The following is an 18715-nucleotide window of genomic DNA, read 5'->3' on the forward strand; positions in this document are numbered from 1 at the left end:
GTGTGGCCTGGAGAGTACTGTCCCTGCCCATAGGAGGGGCCTCTCCTGCTGAAAGAGGAAATCCTGTTGGAGGAGTCAGACAAGCTGGCCTACACCACAGAGTCTGGAATTGCTGAGGCAGAGTGGGCTTGGTCGTGCCTGGCTCTGTTAGGTCTGACAGGGGACTAACTCGTGGACCCAGAAGCCACCAGAAGCTGGCTTGGTGCTGGGGCCCAAGCGAAGTTTGCTTTCAGTGGGAGCCAGGACCTGGAGAAGGCGGCTGCTGCTGTGAGGTCAGTGCCAGATCCTGCCCTCTCCCAGAGGGCCACACTGACCATCTAGGCCCCAATCACCTCACTGCCACCCTGGGGTCCCAGCCCACCTATCCTGACTTCTGCCCCAGGGCTGCCACCCCTGAACAGTGCCCCAGGACCCCCACTCCCAGCCCTGCTGACCCCAGCTCTGGGCTCACTAGTTCACCTCCCACCTCCCTGGGCCCAGAATGCTTGGACCCACTGAACGAAATGTCAGCAGATGAAGGAGTGGACAGTGGACCCCTCAAAACCCCCCAGAGTACCAAGACTCTGGAGAGTAGGGAGCCCCTGCTAGGGGCCACTGGGGTAGATGAAGGTGAGGAGCAGGGGGAGGAGGAAGAGTGCCCCATCTGCACAGAGCCCTATGGGCCAGGCGAGCACCATCTGAGCCTGCTTAACTGTGGCCACGGACTATGCCTGGGCTGCCTACACCGGCTGCTGGGCACGGCCCCCAGTGCCGACCTGGGCCGGGTACGCTGCCCCCTGTGTCGGCAGAAGACACCCATGCTGGAGTGGGAGATCTGCAGGCTGCAGGAGGAGCTGCTGCTGGCTGATGGACCCCAGCGTCCCCCACCCCCGGTGCCCCCTGAACTCCCCTCCCGGGCTCCTGGACTCTGGGCTGCTCTAGAGCACCGCTACCGCCTCCGCTTCCTGGCAGGACCTGTGGGTGGCCGGGGATGCCTGCCCTTCCTGCCATGCCCACCCTGCTTGGGTGCCTGGCTCTGGGCCCTGCGAGAGCAGGGACCCTGTGCCCGCCGCCTGGCACTGCTGGGCCTGCTGAGCCTTGAGCTGCTGGGGCTGCTGCTCATCTTCACACCACTCTTGCTGCTGGGGCTGCTCTTCATGCTGCTGGACCGATCAGGCCGCTGAGCAGCGTCTGTCATGCCTACTGCCAGTACTGCTGGACCTGGAGGAGCCCTGACCACCCATAGACCAGGGAGTCCAGAATGGCCATACGCCTTGGTGCCATGGGGCCTTGAGATCTAGTGACCTAATGGGAAAATTCAAGACCGACCATGGCACTGACCTCAGTCAAGACCGAAGATGGGCTCAAGGCCAGTGTGGAACCTGTGCGTAGTCCCAGCTAGTGAGCATCTTCAAACTACTCTGTTACACAGACACTAGCCCTGGTGCCCACAGAGGAGGTGCTAGATGCACAGGCACCTTCAACTTGGCCCCACAGGAGACACAGCAGAGGACAGGAATGTGAACAGGAATGTGAACAGGAACTTGGACAATATTCAGTCCTTGGAAACAGTCCCTCTCCACCTGCCCTGTGTTTAGATAAGAGTCAGGGTATATTCCTTGAAGGTCAGCCAGCAAGGGGAGGGACACCTTGCTGCCCAAGCTCAGCCTGCAGGGGGCCCATCACCTGGCCCAGTCTGGAAAACACCCTTCAGAGCCTGTGGATTCAGTGCATGCCCCTGAGCTGCAAGGGACAGGGGCCCTCCCAGGTCCTGGAGCCTATGGATTCTGATCTCAGGACCCAGCTCTATGACCCCTGCCTGTGGCCTTTATCTGAAGGATGTCATCATCACACTACTTCACTGGCTATGGGTGACATGTCTGACACAAGAAACTGTCTCAATAAACATGAGTGTTCTGACAGTACTGTCACTGCCTTGTCATTTTTACACCTTCCTCACCATCTACATGGCTCTCCTCCACACACCCCTGCAAGGATCATCTCCCCAAATCCAGGTGGTCTGAGTGCCAGGCAGCAGGACAGGGGTGCCAAGGGTGCCCCTGCACCACAGTCTCAGCCAATCTTTGTCCCAGTGCTGGCTCAGACTGACCCAAAGGCTGTCCCCACAACCTCAGAGGGTAAGATAGGCCTGGGAACCAGAGATACTGAGATGACTCCCATGTGGCCACACCCACTTCCTCATGGTCAGCACAGAGGAAGCATCCTCCTGTCCAGCTGGGCCCATTCTGCCTATCCGCCCACACAGAACTGCTCAGCCCACACTGGTAGCCAGCTCTGCACAGGTGTGAGTAGCACTTGTGTGCACACACAGGCACCATGAGCACACGCACACACTCACACTCCAACTCAAGTGACATGTCAGGCCCATCCTGGCATAGCAGTTATACTGTAGGCTGCACTGGGCCTCCATCTGGCAGCTCAAAGTTGAACCCCAGGGCTCCATTGGCCAACAAACCCCCCATCCTCCCTAGTCATGGGAGCAGGTGTCAGTCCAGGGAACAAGGTGCAAACTTTGGCAAAGAGTTTTAATGGCAGAGCTGGCTGCAGCGACAATGCCACATGGGTGAGGGCCAGAAGCTGTGGTGAGTAAGGGGTCAGCAGGCAACAGGGCAGGGTAGGTCCCTGAAGCAGTGAGAGTGAAAACTGGAGGGCGGTGTTGGGCAGGCAGTGGGTGCTACATGATGGAGCAGGCTGACAGTGGATTCCGCACATGGCAGGTGCACGCGGCCCCGCAGTACTGCCGGAAGGTCTGGTAGCAGCTGCCCTCAGGCTCACCCCCCCACTGACCCCCGGATGGGGCAGTGAGTGCCTCAGGGGGCAGGCGGCTCAAGATAGATGTGTTGACAGCCAGCGCAGCCAGGCCGTAGTCAGTGAAGAGCACAGTCTCGCGTCGGCAGGTGGGACAAGAGATGAACTTGTACTTAGGGCAGGACTCATAGAGAATCTGCAGGCACTGCTCACACACTGAGTGCAGGCAGGACAACACGCGAGGCCGCCGCTGGGTGACATTGTACGTGTGCCCACATGTGGGGCACTCCAGGGGCTCGCCTGCAGCGGGGGCTGCCACTGAGGGGCCAGCCGATGTCGCTGAGCCAGGCCGAATCACATACTGGTTCACGATGACCTCGTCGGAAGGTGCCACTCTGGGGAAGCCCAGCTCTGCGCTGCCCTTGCGGGGACGCCGAGGCAGGGGTGGAGTACGGGGTGCCCCTTCCAAGACAGGCATGTCCCCCCCACATGCCTGGTTGACGATGATCTCTGTGTCTGAGGGCCAGGCCCGCTTGGGGGCCAGAGCAGAAGCTGGCCGGGGTGCAGGTGGAAAACAGGGGGCGGCTGCCTGCAACTCAGGAAACTTCTCGGAGTGAACGATCTTCACGGCCTCCATCTTGAGGATGACATGAGGGCCCTTCAGGCAGGACATGAGGAGGCCCGGCCAGCCACTGCCCACCTCGGGCCCAGGGTCAGCCGGCATCCGGCTGTCTCCAGTCAGACTGTGCGATTGGATGGGTGGGGGTGTGGGGTGGGGTCGGGGGGGTGGAGAGGGGGCTGCATCCTGGTCCCGCCAGGCCTGGTGGGGACCCCTGCTGCCCCGTGGACTCCTGGGGGCGACAGGTGAGAGCTGGGAGGGCAGGCTCCCCCCGAGTGGCCACAGCGGCCTCTCTGGTCCAGTCCTAGGAGGAGGAGATAGGGGCGGGGGCGGGGGCGGAAGGCGGGGGCAAGGGGGGTGGGCGGTGGGAGGCTGCCCTGGACTGGATGTCTGGCCCAGGGGCTCACCCAGGGTCTCCGGTGGTTGAGGCTGACGAGGGGGGGTGGAGGGGGCTCCCCCTGCAGCCGAAATCAACAGCCCCCGGGCCGGGACATCCGGGCAGGCAGGGGCTAGGTGGGCTCCATGGCTCCAGGACAGGGCTCCCAGGGACGGCAGCTAACCGGAGCCCTGGCCACCGGCGGAAAGGGGCCTCGGGACTGACGGCAGGTGCGGAGAGGCCTGGCCCAGGCCTGAGCTGCAGGTGAGACACAGCGTGAGGGCAGCGCCCTGGCGCACCCCCACCCCGCACAAAAGATGGGCGCACGACCTCTGACCCTGACCCTGCCAGGTTTGGGGCCCAGCTCCCTCCCCATCACTCGCTCCCCAGGCCCGAACCCTGCGGTCAAGAACTGGGGCGGGGGCGCCCCCCACCTCCCGCCCTCCGCCCCGCCCCGTCCGCGCTCACCTGCCCCAGCCTGGCGTCCCTGGGCCGCGCGCCGCCGCCGCCGCCGCCGCCGCCGCAGAGGTTGTCTCAAAGGCAGGCCCGGATGCAGCGCCCGCGCCTCGGCCCGCAGCTCCCGCAGCAACCTCTGCGATGGAAGATTCCCCTGGCGGGTCCGGGGCGCTGGGCGCGGGTTGTTGGGCGCGGAGCGCGGGCGGACAGGCGCGGGGCTCTGCACAGCGCGGTGCGGTGGCAGGTGCGTGCGGAGCGGGGCGCGCTCTGCGGCGGAGGCGCGGGGACCGCAGTGCGCGCGGCGCCCGCCCGCGCCCGCAGCGCCACCCCCCACTCCCGCCACACACACACAGACACAGACAGACACACACACACACACACACACACACACACACACACACACACACACACACCCGTCAGGCTCTTGCCGCCGCCCCTCTTTCCGCTGCCCCTCTTTCCACCTCAGGCCTGGCGCCTCACCCGGGGTCGCCTCCCCCACCACAGGCTATCGCCCCCCATTCTCTACCCCCACCCCTGCATCCCGCCTATTGACCCTGAGAAATCAAGCCCGCGTCCCAAGTTTGGCAGCGAAATACTGCTCTTCTCTGCCCGAGATCTCAGGATGCCACAGGGAGGAAGGGGAGAGAGCCACAAAGATGGTCCCAGGAGAGTCACCTCATGACTTCTTTGTACACCCTTCCTCCCCCAGGTCAGTGTCTCCTTGGTCAGCCCCAGCAGGGATACCTCCAGAATTTTCTGCTCACAGGTGCAAAGCCTCCCCCCCCCACACACACACACCCCTTTACAGGGTGTGATGCCCACAGGGGATGAGCAGGGTGCCGGAATCAGGGAAGTGGATGGAGGAGATGGGAGAGGATTCCAAGAATAGTACGGTTGGACAGGTAGGTGGGGTGAAGAATATGCAGAAGGTCAGAGGGCCTCAGCAGAGCACAGCCCACAGACGACATGAACCTACCCAGGATGGGGTGACCCCTCCCGGCATCTCATCAGGTCAGTACGTGCCCCACCGTCACATGGTTGTGCACCACTGTGACCCCACCCAGCAGAGGCCCCATTCCTTTGTGCTTCCTCCACTGGGCAGGCTCCTGTGCAGCCCAGGCTCTACTGAGAGGCGGGAGAGGGGAGAGCTGGCAGCTAGAGGGCAAATCAGGGCTGGTACAGCCTCTGGAACTGCCTCTACCAGCTACCAAGTGGCATGCTGGACCTCCTGCCATCTTGCATGTGGGCAGGGGGGGCAGTCCTCTTACCCCACCCATAGACCTGATTGCACCTGTTAAGGACCTGGCCCCACGTCCTGTAGGCAGCAGAGCCAGTGTTCCATGGTGCCAGTGAGGGTGGTCATGTAGCATAACAGGCTGCTGGAGCGTCCTTGGTCCATAGGCCTGCTTTGCCAGTGTGACCTTAGACTAGTGTCTTGGCCTGTTTCTTCCACCACTCAACCATGGCAAAAATGAGAAGTGTGCAAGGGAGCAGATACCCAGGGCGGGAGGGTCGCAAGGTCTGGATGGAGCCCTGGCAGGATAGTGGGGTAACTAAGGCAGCCATGGCCAGTTCAGGGCTGAGAAGACACCCCAGGCCACTAGCACCGCTCATCTCACAGATCAGGAGGCGCGCTCCCGTGGAGGCCCCGCCCCTAGGTACAAAGCCACGCCCAGAACCCCTCCCATCTCCGCGCCTTCCTAGCCTAGCTGTTTGGAGATGGGTGGCTCACGCCAGCAGATCCCGAACCGGGTCTTTCGGAAAGCCTTTCAGCGCAAAGGCTTCTGGGGAGTAAGGTTCCCACCAGCCGATCTCCCCACCCACCCACACCCGGCCAGTTGTGCGCATGCGCCGACCTCTTCCTCACAGCAAGGGGTGGAGTCTGTAGGGCGGTGGACTGCGCCTGTGCAGTGGAGCTCTGCCTTCCACCTTGGAGGTTGAAGCTACCTTCCCCATATCCCTCATATCCGGTGCTACATCAGTAGAACTCGTGTCCTGACCGGTCTGACCAGCTCTACGCAAGCCAACTCGGTCACGCTGGCCTCTGGGGCACGTCTGATTTGGTTCCACCCTTTGAGGGGGTTCCCCCTAACGCCTAAGACTGGGGGTGCAAGTTGTGCCTTCTGCCCCTGGTTGTGGCCCCAGCGCCAGCCCGACCCGGTGCTTATAGTCACTGTCACCCACACTCTGCGACACTGCCAGCTGGGAGTGGGTGCTCAGGCCCAGGAGTGGACACGGGGTGGGGATGACCACACACACACACAACACACACACACTGCCAGCTGGGAGTGGGTGCGCAGGCCCAAAAGTGGACACACACACATACCTCCCCAAGTCTCACCAACCAGAGGGAAACTGCAGTTTCAGAAACAAGCTGGAACACTGTGTATCAAGCCCTGGAAGGTTTTGTCCGTGATTGGGGAAATAGCTCAACTAGCAGAACATGTGACTTTCATCCTGAGTCTCCCAGTTAGATCCCCAGCATTGCATGTGTGGGAGTAGCACTTTGGTCTCTCTCTTCTCCCTGTCTTAAATGAAACTCCTGTGTGTAGGAAGTTAAAAAAAAAAAATTCAAATTAATGTTCTATCTGCAAAGGTGATGTGATTCAAACATGGTCAGTTATAACAGCAGGCCTCTAGGCTGGTAAAATAGCTCGCTTGGATAGTGCTTTGTTAAGTGTGTGACCCAGGTTCAAACCTAGCCTCTAATGCACTGAACGAAGCTTTGGTGTTGTGTTATCTTTCTCTTGCCTCTCTGTGTCTAACAAAATATTAAACGTGTGTGGGAGATAGCATAATAGTTATGCAAAAAGATTCTCATTCCTGAGGCTCCAAAGTGTCATGTTCAATACCCCACACTACTGCAAATCAGAGTTGATCAATGCTCTGGTGTAAAAAAAAAAAAAACATGGGGGAGTCAGGCGGTAGCACAACAGGTTAAGCACACGTTGCGCAAAGTGCAAGGACCTGCAGAAGGATCCTGGTTCGAGCCCCTGGCTCCCCACCTGCAGAGGGGGTCGCTTCACAAGCGGTGAAGCAGGTCTGCAGGTGTCTGTCTTTCTCTCCCCCTCTCTGTCTTCCCCTCCTCTCTCCATTTCTCTCTGTCCTATCCAACAACGATGACAACAACAATAGTTACAACAATAATAAAACAACAAGGGCAACAAAAGGGAAAATAAATAATAATTTTAAAAAATTTTAAAAAAACACAAAACAAATACTATTCAGCAAAATAATTAGAAAAAAATAAAAATTAAACAGTAGCAGCAGGCCTTGAAGTTTGTTCAGTCCAAACATCTTGTGGGGTAGGGAAGGAGGGTGGTGTGGAGAGCTTCTGCCCCTGTCTAATGTGTGAATGATGCCTGGTCTCTGGCCTTCATTCCTGGCCAACTGTCCACAGATCCCTACAGAGCCCAAGACTCAGTTGCTATGTATGTGTCAAGGCTGACACCTGACATTGGCATGCCCCTCAGACCTCAGGCTGCACCACTACCCACCCAAAAGGAAGGGTGGACCTATGGCTGAGCTTGTTCATCTGGGGCCTCCTGTTCACTGAGCTGGAACCTCCCGGGAACCCCACTTTGGGCTCCACCCTGTGGCCCCGCCTCACCCTAGGAGGGAAAAGGCAGCTGCCAGTGGCTCAGCTCACAGGGACTGGACCTGGAGCCCAGAGGACACGAGGACGGACAGCTGCCACTACCACTCCAGGTGGGTCCTTGGCCAAGAGATATCCCTGTACTAGGGGTACCCTGAGAACAGTCCTCTGCATCCCCTGGACCAGCACAGCTGTGTCTGCCAACCTCCTCACCCCAGTGTCAGCTCATGGAAGGGGAGGACACCAATGGTGCTAGGTGATCCCGGTTCTGGTTCTTTCTTACTTCGGGCTCACCCCATGCACACAATGACACACAGGACACACACACACACACACACACACATACACACACACGTCTCTATACACATAGCCTCAGGGACCCTGAACTTGGACAAGGCATAGCCTATCTTGCCTGGGGTGGGTGCTTTCTTGGGCTGGTGTCAGCCCCCTGCACTGAGCCAACCTTAAATCCTCTGCCCACCCTGACAGGCTGGGTCATGGACCCCCACGAGATGGTAGTCAAGAACCCCTATGCCCACATCAGCATCCCCCGGGCTCACCTACGTCCTGACTTGAGCCAGCAGCTTGAGGCTTCGTCTTCCTCAGAGTCTCAGTCTCTGTCTTGCACCCTGGAGCCTGGCCACCTACAGCAGCCCAGCGAGGCCTCAGGGGCCAAGGGGGCTAAGGAGGCCAAGGGGACCACCTCTGCTCAGGGCTCCTGCACCTACCTCCAGCATCCTAATGAGGCGCCAGGGGCCAAGGGGGCTGCCACTGCCCAGAGCTCCTGCACCGTGGAAACTGGTTACCTCCAGCAGCCCAGCGAGGGCCTAGGGGCCAAGGGAGCTAAGGGAGCCAAGGGCCAGCAGGCCTGGCATCCACCTGGTAATCCGTACTGCAGCGGGCAGCACTCAGGAGGACTGACCTACTCAGGGCTGCCACCCGTGGCTCGTGGTGATGACATTGCCCACCACTGCTGCTGCTGCCCATGCTGCTCCTGCTGTCATTGCCCTCGCTTCTGCCGCTGCCACAGCTGCTGCACCATCTCCTAATCTCCCTGGGCTGTGGGACCATAAAGGACCCCTGACATGGAGGCCCCAGGCCATGCTCAGGTGGCCACAGCAACACCCAGATACCTGGGATGGACACTGGACCATAACCACGGATGCCATACCATCCACCCTGGACAGGGACACCCATCCACTGAGGAGGCTGCTACTCAGCTCAGGCCCCTTGAAGTAGAGCCCTATGCACTGACCATGAGGGGGACACCACTGCCACCTCCCTTTGGGCCAGGCCGAACAATAAATCAGGGTGAGCTTTGTTCTTGCCACAATTCTCTGCTGTTTCCTTTTTGGGAGGGGTTCCTGGCTAGTGACAGGCCCCAGCTCTGTAACATACTGGGGCCCGTAACACACAGGACACTGTTACCTGGACTGCAAGTCCCTGGTCTGCCCAGAGGATGGGCAGGAACTGTTGGGCTGTGTCCCCTAGCCTGGCCAGGCCTGGGCATAGACTGGCCTGCTTTGTGGAGAAGACAGGTGAGAGCAAGGGTCAAGTGTCTGGAGGATGTGGAGCCGGATCAGGGGCTGAGCCAGACGAAGGCACAGGAGGATGGAACTGGCAGGGAAGCCGTGAGGGAGGGCCAGGCAGATTTCTGGGAGGGGAGCTCGGCAGCAGGAAGAGCCTTACCTGCAGTGAGTCACAGCCCTACCTTGGCTCTAGGTTATTATTATATGTTCTTCCTAGTTTCTCACAAAATATCTGATTGCTGTGTGGTGACTTCCTGTCCTGCATCAAGGGCTGGACTTCTTAGGAAGGTGGGCTTGTGGTGGTGGGTGGCTGTATCCCTGTCACAACTGCCTGAGTAGCAAGCAGACCTGCTCAGAGTTTTTCAAGGAGCCCAGCTGCTAAGTGTTGGGGTTGCCCCTGCTGGGGGGAGGCCACAGGAGTGTGGCCAGCCCAGGGCCAGACACCTAAGACTTCTGGGGCTGGGTAGAGCTGAGCAAGCAGAGGAGGAAGCTGAGCTGGCTTTGCAGGACAGACGGGTCATGATGCCCGCCCTCTGCTGACCCACAGTGACTGGTCACAGGGTGTGGGTGGGCATGTCACTCATCTGATGCACAAGGAGTGAGGTGTGTCATGCTCCTGCCCCGATGGCCAGCCCCCATCAGAGAAGGACTCCACCCAGGCCAGCCACCAGAGCCTGTCTGACCAGTCTTGGGAGGTGGGAGGGAGACCCTGGCCTTCCTTTCAGTCAGCCTGAAGGTTACAGGGTCCCAGCCCCAACCCTTCACGCCCCCCACTCTGCACTGCACTAGGACCTGGTCACCCAGCTGGTCCCTGAAGAGGTGTCTGATGGTTCAGGCAGGCCTCTGATCAGAGCTCCCTGAATGTGAGTGGGACTCCCACCCAGGCAGGGTGCACTTGAGGGTCATTCTATGATGGGGCAGCCACAACACAAGCCTAGGTGAGGCCTGGGAACAGGTCACTATAGACACACACTGACTAAGCTCCACAACAGAAGCCCTCCAGGCTCTGAGCCGGTGTGGATTCTGGCAGGCTTCCAAAAGGAGGTAACAGTTGAACCCAGAGCTAAAGAATGGACATCACTCTGGTCAAAGCCAAGGGGAGTACAAGGGTGGGGGTGGGTCTGAGCTCAGAGAGGGTGGGGCAATAGGAATTGGGGGTGCACCTTATCTCCCGATGCCTTCGAGGTGCTGATGGATCCAGTTGCAGTCTCTTTGTGGCTGAAAGGGGAGCCCACACCTGCCCCACAGCCACCACCTGCCTCCCTGCTGACTTGTCTGCGCTTGGCCAGTAATGCGAGCCCCAGGGAGAGAGCCGCGGGGCGCCCTGGGTCCCCCCCATATCAGGCACCCTCTGGCTGGGCATAGCTACCCAGTGGAGTGGATGCAGGTAAGAGAGGCCTGGGGCTCAGGCAGGAAAGGGGAATGGCTGGGGACCCAGAGATGGGCAGGTGGGTTGTGAAGGTGGGTTGGGCAGGCCGGGGTGCTGTCCCAGCAGTGGCCAAGGGAGCCCACCAAGTTATGCCCAAATCCTAGCATCCATTAACCCTGCCAACCCTCCTTTCTTGCTGTTGGGGCCCTGGATCACAGGGGCTGTGGAAAGGTGGGAAAATGTGGCTGCAGACCTGTATACGCCTCCCCCTAGGATGCTGCAGCCTGAGAGCCCCTGGGCCTCTGAGGAGGGCATGACCCCTGGGACTCGGCGGGGCGACTGCATCATCTGCTACTCTGCCTATGACCTGGCCGGGCACCTGCCACGACGACTCTACTGCGGCCACACTTTCTGTCAGGCATGTGTGCGACGGCTGGACACAGCAGCCCATGAGCAGCGCTGGATACCCTGCCCGCAGTGCCGCCAGAGCACGCCCACACCCCGGGGAGGGGTGGCCATGCTCGACCTCGATCTGACTGCCTTCCTGGCTGTTAAGGCTGAGCGGGAGCCATCCCGCACAGAGCCCAGGCCCCCTGTGCTGCTCAAAGGTGGCCCAGCTATCATCACCCAGCAGCCAGCAGGGCCCTTCCCCACCCTTGGCCCCCAGCCCTACTTCCCCATGCGCAGGTGTTGCTGCTGGAGCTGCAGCAGCCTCTGTTGGGCTCCCCCAGGTGGCCCTGAGGCCTGAGATCTGGGCACCCCCCATTCCTGGAAGAGGAACTACCACCCCCAACACACTTGCCTCAGACCTTTGACCCCTGCACAGCCCATCCAGAGGCATGGCCTGACTGTGGACACCCTCTGACCACGGCCTAAGATGGAGACTCCAGGAAGCCAAAGATCTGCTTTCTTTGTCCCCCAGCCCCCAAGGGGCCTCTTCAGCAGGTGCTGCTGTGAGTTGTAGGCACACCTGGTCTGGTTGGACTTGACTTGCAGGAGGGAGGACTAGTGAAAAGGGCTGGTGGCTGGTCCCCAGCGCCCTGGACAAGACTGTGCTTGGCTGTCCAGAGATGTGGTCCCACCCCTATGAAAGTCAATCCAGAGGTGTGAATTGAGGTTAGGGCTTGGGGCCACCCTCCTACCCCTCCAGCTTGTGAAGTTCATTCACTCAACAAAGTACCCTGAGCCCCCATTGTGAGTCTGACTCTGTTCCATAGGCCACCCTGTGGCAGGACTGTGGCACCAAGTGGTAAGAGGAAGGAATGGAGGAAGGACAGGCTCCGGGCACAGAGAGGGTAGGGACCTGCTAGAGTACGCACAGCGGTGCAGCCGTTTGCTCGGAGCTGGCCCTCCCTCACTTCCTTCTGCCCCCTAGTGGTTGTTGCACAGATCCCCTTGGAAGGGCCCACAGGTGCTGGAGACTAACCCCCTGAACTGTGCATCGCCCACATCTCCACCGAAAGAGGAACTTTTCTTTAAGGGACTATGGGGCCTGCCCTGGGCAGTGGGCAGCAAAGCTGGGAGGAACAGGAGAATCTGCTGAGAGGACACTCAGAAACCTCCTCCTTGCTTGGGGCAAAGTCCCCCAGCACAGGCTGATCAGCGAACAGGGTGCTGGGCCAGCAGGCCCCCTGGAGAGACTAGGCCCCAGGGGGAGGAGCAGCCCCAGCAGTCCTAGCCACTGGGAGAGGACCCAGAGGATCCTACAAGAGGTGTCCTACCTATGCTAAATGGCTGGCCACAGGCAGGGCTGGGCAGCATAATGGTGGTGGCTGGAGGTGTGTGTGGGAGTGGGAGTAGTCTTCCTTGGGAACTCTTGCCAGGCTGTCCACAGGGGCTGGATCCCTTGCTGGACACATTATCAGGCCTTCAGAGTTCAGGACAGATTCCCCCAGAAGTCACCATGTCAGAGCACTTGCATGCTGCCCTATGTGGTGTCACCCGTGGGAGTCCAGCACTCAGCCAGTGTTTGTCCCAGCATTGCCCTGCCTTGGCCCTGCCCAACCAGTGGTGAGATACCTTGTTCCAGAGGGCAGAGCTGGGCCCCAGGGATACAATGGGATCCTTTCTGGCCCCAGCTACTGGGGCTACGCGAGCACCCCTAGGGCCCCAGCAGCTGGGTAAACATTAATGGGCTCCACACACAGCGGGTCATGTGTGCACCCAGTGGATCTTTGACCTTCAGCTGCTCCCACCCTGCGCTTCCTCCCGCAGGTGCTCCTCACCACCCACACAGGTAGGAGCTGCTAGAACCAGACTGGGAGGCCAGGCACAACGCAGTGAGGGCCAGGTGACCTCCAGGCCCAGCGCCGAGGCCCCATGCTGAGTTTCCAGGAGCTAAGGGCAGGAGACAGCAGCAAGGACAGGCAGGATGGGGTACAGGGGAGCCCCAGGGGCTTGAGCTCTGGGATGCGGGAGGGAGCCAGGCAGAGGGCTGGACAGGTCACTGCCTCAGCAGGCTGAGGAGGCAGAGGCCATGGGAAAGTGTTGTCAAGTGGGGGTCGGGCACCCAAGCCCCTTGCCCTGCCCCTTTCACTGAGGGGTGGGGCCCTTATCAAGCAGAGGCGTCACCGTTTGGTATCAAATGCCAAAGTCTAAGGGGACCATCTGCAGTGTCCCTGATGACACCTGATATCAGAGGTTCACTGTTCCCATTGCTTCCGGCCTGTACCCCAGCACCTCAGGTCCTGGGTCACCTCCCAGGCCTCCTTCCAGCCAGTACCAGCAAGGCAGCCAGGGAGCTGGGGCCTCGCGACTCTGCACCCTGACACTGGACTGGGCTTGTTGGACAGCTGCTGGAGGTCACTTTGGCCATCCCTTAGTGGATGGAGGAAGAGCTGGTCACCAAAGCCAACAGGGTGGGAAGGGAGAGCAAGATGAGTGTCTAGGCAGGGGCCCCCGAGTGAGTGTCTGACCTGCCCATCCCCTCCGCAGATCTGAGTTGGGGCCTGGGTCCATTCCTGCCTGAAATTGATGCCGCACTCCTGCACCAGCAGTCAGCTCCCACACCCCCCCCTGGATGAGATGGGCCTGGGAAATGCAGGTACTAGGCGCCCCAGAACCAGGCCTACTGGGCTTCCCCAACTGCACTGGCCTGCCCTGCCCCACTGCTCTGGGCAAGTGGAGAGGGGTCCCACCAAGGGGCTGGTGTTGACAACTTCAGTCAGTCCCAGATGAGCAAGCACCTCTCTTTCCTCCCTGCTTCATGCCTCTGTCCCTCCCCCCAGTGCCCCCCTCTTCAGTCGAGGGAGAAGCCAGGCTTCTGGCCCTACCAGACGCCCTCCATACACAGGAACCTCCAGTCCTGCTCCTATCTTGGAAGAAGGGGACAAGGATCCCTGGGCCCTCCCTCAGCTAAAGGACACTGGGCAGTCCTGGAAAGGTATGTCTGGTGGGGTCAGGTAACTGGGCAAACAGAGTTCCAACTCTAAGGAGTCTGGGAGGGAGTAGGACCACCTACACCCATTCTTCAGGCCTGGGCTCAGCCCTCCGTCCTGACCTAACACAGGACACTCCCCCTCCGCAAGCTTCCAGGAAGGCCTTCCTCAAAAGAATAAAGGGGCTGCCCTAGGAGTAATGGGGAGAATCCAATCCTTCCCTGGGGAAGTCAGAGAGGGAACCCCAGCCTGTCTATGAGAGAGGGAAGGGGTTAGACCCTGTCTTCAGCGGCAGAGTGTGTGGCACAGCATTGCTCTATGCCTGCAGACCTCAGTGTGGCTGGCAGGGTACGCAAGATGGTTGTGGGCTTCCTGAAGGCCATAGGGCTCCTGGGAAACCTCTACCTCTTCATCTGCTCCTTGGACATCCTCAGCTCGGCCTTCCAGCTGCTGGGCAGTGAGTGGGGCCAGTGTTGCCTGGGTGGGGCAGGTGTGGGAAGCTGTCCGCCACAGTCTTAGCACCTCTCTTCCGGGCATAGGCAAAGTGGCTGGGGACATCTTCAAGGACAATGTGGTGCTGTCCAACCCCGTAGCTGGACTGGTCATTGGGGTGCTGGTCACCGTCCTGGTGCAGAGCTCCAGCACATCTTCCTCTATTGTGGTCAGCATGGTGGCCTCTAAGTGTGAGTGTGCCCTCTCCTCTGGGTGTGGGCAAGCAGGCTGGCCGAGAATGACTATGGAACCCTCTCCAACCCCACAGTGCTGACTGTCCGGGCATCTGTGCCCATCATCATGGGTGTCAATGTGGGCACATCCATCACCAGCACCCTGGTCTCCATGGCCCAGTCAGGGGACCGGGATGAGTTTCGGAGGTGAGTTGGAATGGAGCAGGGGTGGTGGACGAGGCCACAGTCAGGCAGCTGACCAGCAGGCTCATGTGACCACAGAGCCTTCGGAGGTTCTGCTGTGCATGGCATCTTCAACTGGCTGACAGTGCTGATCCTGCTGCCACTGGAAAGTGCAACAGCCGCACTGGAGAAGCTCAGCGACCTGATAGTGGGTGCCACCAGCCTGGAGCCCGGCACCCATACGCCAGACATTCTCAAGGTGCTGACCCAGCCGCTCACGCACCTCATTGTGCAGGTAAGAAGGTGGGTGCACAGGGCAGGAGGGCATCGGCCAGCCTGGTTAGTCTTGAAGGTCTAGCACACAGGCCTGGCCACTCTAATTCCCAGCTGGATGCTGACGTGATCGCAGACAGCGCCACAGGCAACCGCACCAACAGCAGCCTCATCAAGCGCTGGTGCGGCACCAAAGAGGAGCCAGTGAGACCTCCCCCCACCCCGCCCACCCTCCCAGTCCCTCCCCTGTACCCACCCCAACTCTGACAGAGTCCCTTCACCTCGCCTCCCCAGACCACAGGGAACCTCAGCAACTGTGAAGGACTGTGCCCTGGGACGAATAACTCAACCTCGAATAACTCAACCTCGCAGCTGCTGCCCTGTGAGCCTCCCGCCCGCCCCTTTACACCCTCCTGTCCCCTGGCCCTGCCCCCTCACCAGGTGTTTTGCTCCCAGGCCACCACCTGTTTGCTCACACCTCGCTCACTGACCTGGCCGTGGGCCTCATCCTGCTAGCGGGCTCGCTGCTGGTGCTGTGCTCCTGTCTGGTCCTTATTGTCAAGTTGCTGAATTCAGTGCTGCGCGGCAGCGTGGCCCAGGCTGTGAGAACCATCATCAACGCAGGTGTGTGGGGTGGGGACGGGTGTCGTGTGGGACAGGTGTGGGGCAGGCTGTGACACTTGCTCTCCCTCAAACCCCCAGACTTTCCCTTCCCCTTCGGCTGGCTCAGTGGCTACCTGGCCATCCTGGTGGGCGCAGGCCTGACCTTCGTGCTCCAGAGTAGCAGTGTCTTCACAGCAGCTATAGTGCCACTCATGGGTAAAGGGGGGCAGAAGGGACAGAGCATGGGGGTCATGGGGAAGGGGTGGGTGCTCAGGACTCTATGGTGACTCTCGGCTCTCCTAGGGGTTGGAGTGATCAGCCTAGAACGGGCATACCCCCTCTTCTTGGGATCCAACATTGGCACCACGACCACAGCCGTGCTGGCTGCCCTGGCCAGCCCCTCAGGCATGCTACTCAGTGCTGTCCAGGTACTTCCTTCCTCTCTGAGCCCCAGTTTCTCCCACCACCAGCACCCTCCTGCTGTTTTCCCTCCTTCCACCCCTGCAGACAGGAGGGGCAAGTAAGGCCTGTCCCAAGGCTACAGGCTGGACTGAGGCACATTCTTCTCAGCAGCTCACTGGGCCCACAACCCCATCTCCTGGGACCCTGGGATCTCTATGGACATCTCCTGGACTCTCAATTCCACTTTTCCTCCCCTGAAACCTGGTAGTTTATAGGACTGCTAATTCTAGAACCACTTTGCTCACACCTTCCTGTCCTTTCTCTCTGGCAGCTCCTACCCTCAACTCAGTCCCCAAGGCAGCCCTTGCTGTAGTCCTTCAAGGCCTTTGGACCTAGAGGACCCTAGCCCCTCTATTTCACCACCACCAGGGTACCCTCCAAAGACACTCCACAGTTTCCTACAGGGACCTCACACCATTTTCCTGCCCACCTATGAGGGTTCTGTGCCACTCTTACCCCCAGCAAAGTTCTGCCTCCAGGAAGACACCCCCAATTTCCCAGCTACTCTCTGTTATGTTTTGAAATATTTATTTATTTACACTAGAGAAAAAGAGGGGGGGGGAACACTAGACTATCATTCTGGTACATGTGATGCCAGGGTTCCAACTCAAGATCTCATGTTCCAGTGTCTAATATTTTACTCACTGTGGCATCTCCCAGGTCACCCCCTCTGGCTCTACCCTCAGGTTGGTTGGTTTGTTTGTTCATGAGAGGGAACCAGAACAAGGCTCTGGCATATATAATGCTGGGGAGTGAACGAACTCAGGACCTTGTGCTGGCAAAGCTGGGGCTTTACCTCCCAGACTGCTGCTGACTCTACAGAGCAAATCCTTAGTGGGTCATTGCCCCAGCTCCAGTCCCCTCCCCACTGCCTACCTGGGGGCTGGACAGGCACTACCCCTGGCTCTTGAAGCAGATCAGGGCTTATCCCAGCCCCCACCAGACTTCCTGTGCTTTCTGCTCTGGTTCCCCTAGTGCAGGCCCTGACCCACCACTCTGGGAAGGCCTCCAGACTGTGGATGCTGCACCAACAGCTCCAGGCAGCTTCCCTGAGGGGCTGCACCCTGCCCACCAGTGGCCGGAAGATCCTAGGACCCCTGCCTACCCCCCCCAATTAGGCTCAGCTAAGTCTGGGGAGGGAAGACCAGGTCTGCCTTGTTGCCCTGGTGCAGCAGTCACACTGGAATGTGGTTCAGGCTTCTGATGCCCAGTACAGGAGAGTGACACATGAGGCACATGCCCACACCTGGCTGTGCTCTGCCCCACTGGCCCATAGTGACCACTGGACAGGACCCTGAACAGGCTTTAGACTCAGAGGCCCTTCTGCCAAGCTGTATGTATACTGGGGTAGGGGGAGGGAGAGGGGCTACCTGCCTAGCTCCTGACCCCTGCCTGCCCTGGGCCCACAGGTTGCTCTCATCCACTTCTTCTTCAACCTGGCGGGTATCCTGCTATGGTATGTGGTGCCTGTGCTGCGGCTGCCCATCCCTCTGGCCAAGAGCTTTGGGAACCTGACAGCCCGCTACCGGTGGGTAGCCATCGCCTACCTACTGCTCACCTTCCTGCTGCTGCCCTTGGCTGCCTTTGGACTCTCACTGGCAGGAAGTATGGTACTAGCTGCAGTGGGGGGGCCCCTGCTGGGGCTGCTGCTCCTTATTATCATCGTGAATGTCCTGCAGCGGCGCCGACCCACCTGGCTGCCCCGATGCCTGCGCTCCTGGGACTGGCTGCCCTACTGGCTTCACTCCCTGGAGCCCTGGGACCGCCTGGTGACCCGCTGCTGCCCCTGCAAGGCCTGCAGCTCCCCTAAAGCTCCTATCAAGAAGGCCCATTGCTATGAGAATCCTGAGGTCCTGGCCTCCCAGTGGTTTTAAGACTAGGCACCAGTCTCCTGACCTCGGGCACGCTGGGGGACTTGGTGACAGCAGACTTCTGAGTCATCTGTCTCCTGTTCTTTGCAAAATAAATAAGGTTATGACCCAGGTGTGGGTAGTCTTCACCCTTGCCCCTCCCCTAGAGATTTGATGGGGACGGTCCTGCTATTGGCACAGACCTGGAGTGGAGCAGCACCCATGCTGCCCCCTAGTGGACAAGAGTCATCATCTCAGGTGGTGTAGTGTGGACACCCCAGACCCCGCATCCCAGGTATCCACTTTGTTTCTCTGCTCCACCTCTGGAGCAGGAAGAGCCAGATAAAAGCAGGTCTAAGCAATGGAGACTTCCAGCATCAAAAAGCTGGGGTCGGGAGTTGGCCTGTTGATTAGTGGCCTGGAGGGTGTCCCTGGAGACATGGGGGAGTGAGGAAGAAAGGGTGGGTGCTTCTGTCTCCAGGGGCGCTGTACAAAGGGTAGGGGGAGGGGTGCCACCAGGCAGATGGTGGGGTCCTGTGTGCCCCTGGAACACACTCTGCACACACCTGCAGGGGCTTCAGATCATGTGGGGGAGATGGGTCGTCCAGGG

At 59.7% G+C, this 18715-nt stretch overlaps 5 protein-coding genes across 13 annotated transcripts; 4 read left to right on the forward strand and 1 right to left on the reverse strand.

The window, feature by feature from the left end:
• The first annotated feature begins 3 nt into the window (after positions 1 to 3).
• LOC107522421 (E3 ubiquitin-protein ligase TRIM47) lies at positions 4 to 1901 on the forward strand. The gene has a single exon (XM_016187464.2). It carries the CDS (start codon positions 504 to 506, stop codon positions 1161 to 1163), a length of 660 nt encoding a protein of 219 aa, XP_016042950.1. The 5' UTR covers positions 4 to 503; the 3' UTR covers positions 1164 to 1901.
• Positions 1902 to 2508: 607 nt separating this feature from the next.
• RNF208 (ring finger protein 208) lies at positions 2509 to 3780 on the reverse strand. The gene has a single exon (XM_007521497.3). The coding sequence runs from the start codon at positions 3470 to 3472 to the stop codon at positions 2675 to 2677; it is 798 nt and encodes a 265-aa protein (XP_007521559.1). The 5' UTR covers positions 3473 to 3780; the 3' UTR covers positions 2509 to 2674.
• An 89-nt stretch (positions 3781 to 3869) lies between these two features.
• CYSRT1 (cysteine rich tail 1) lies at positions 3870 to 9127 on the forward strand. 2 transcript variants are annotated; one of them, XM_060199433.1, is made up of 2 exons: positions 3870 to 4007; positions 8284 to 9127. In XM_060199433.1, the coding sequence occupies exon 2, from the start codon at positions 8292 to 8294 to the stop codon at positions 8841 to 8843; it is 552 nt and encodes a 183-aa protein (XP_060055416.1). In that variant the 5' UTR covers positions 3870 to 4007; positions 8284 to 8291; the 3' UTR covers positions 8844 to 9127. The 2 variants fall into 2 exon arrangements, with proteins under 2 accessions (XP_060055416.1, XP_060055415.1); XM_060199432.1 differs by lacking the exon at positions 3870 to 4007 and adding an exon at positions 7815 to 7907.
• A 1318-nt stretch (positions 9128 to 10445) lies between these two features.
• RNF224 (ring finger protein 224) lies at positions 10446 to 11873 on the forward strand. The gene has a single exon (XM_060199434.1). The coding sequence runs from the start codon at positions 10967 to 10969 to the stop codon at positions 11438 to 11440; it is 474 nt and encodes a 157-aa protein (XP_060055417.1). The 5' UTR covers positions 10446 to 10966; the 3' UTR covers positions 11441 to 11873.
• A 952-nt stretch (positions 11874 to 12825) lies between these two features.
• SLC34A3 (solute carrier family 34 member 3) lies at positions 12826 to 18237 on the forward strand. 8 transcript variants are annotated; one of them, XM_060199441.1, is made up of 14 exons: positions 13095 to 13550; positions 13627 to 13735; positions 13985 to 14074; positions 14398 to 14526; positions 14609 to 14752; positions 14830 to 14941; positions 15017 to 15212; positions 15305 to 15394; positions 15485 to 15572; positions 15647 to 15814; positions 15893 to 16009; positions 16097 to 16221; positions 17665 to 17860; positions 17935 to 18237. In XM_060199441.1, the coding sequence occupies exons 2-14, from the start codon at positions 13666 to 13668 to the stop codon at positions 18063 to 18065; spliced, it is 1656 nt and encodes a 551-aa protein (XP_060055424.1). In that variant the 5' UTR covers positions 13095 to 13550; positions 13627 to 13665; the 3' UTR covers positions 18066 to 18237. The 8 variants fall into 8 exon arrangements, with proteins under 8 accessions (XP_007521620.1, XP_060055419.1, XP_060055422.1 ...); XM_060199442.1 differs by lacking the exon at positions 17935 to 18237 and adding an exon at positions 17428 to 17588 and having other exon boundaries at positions 17665 to 17746; XM_007521558.3 differs by lacking the exon at positions 13095 to 13550 and adding an exon at positions 12826 to 12928 and having other exon boundaries at positions 17665 to 18237.
• Positions 18238 to 18715: the final 478 nt, after the last annotated feature.

This window comes from Erinaceus europaeus, chromosome 10 (genome assembly GCF_950295315.1).
Source record: "Erinaceus europaeus chromosome 10, mEriEur2.1, whole genome shotgun sequence".
Lineage (NCBI taxonomy): Eukaryota > Metazoa > Chordata > Mammalia > Eulipotyphla > Erinaceidae > Erinaceus > Erinaceus europaeus.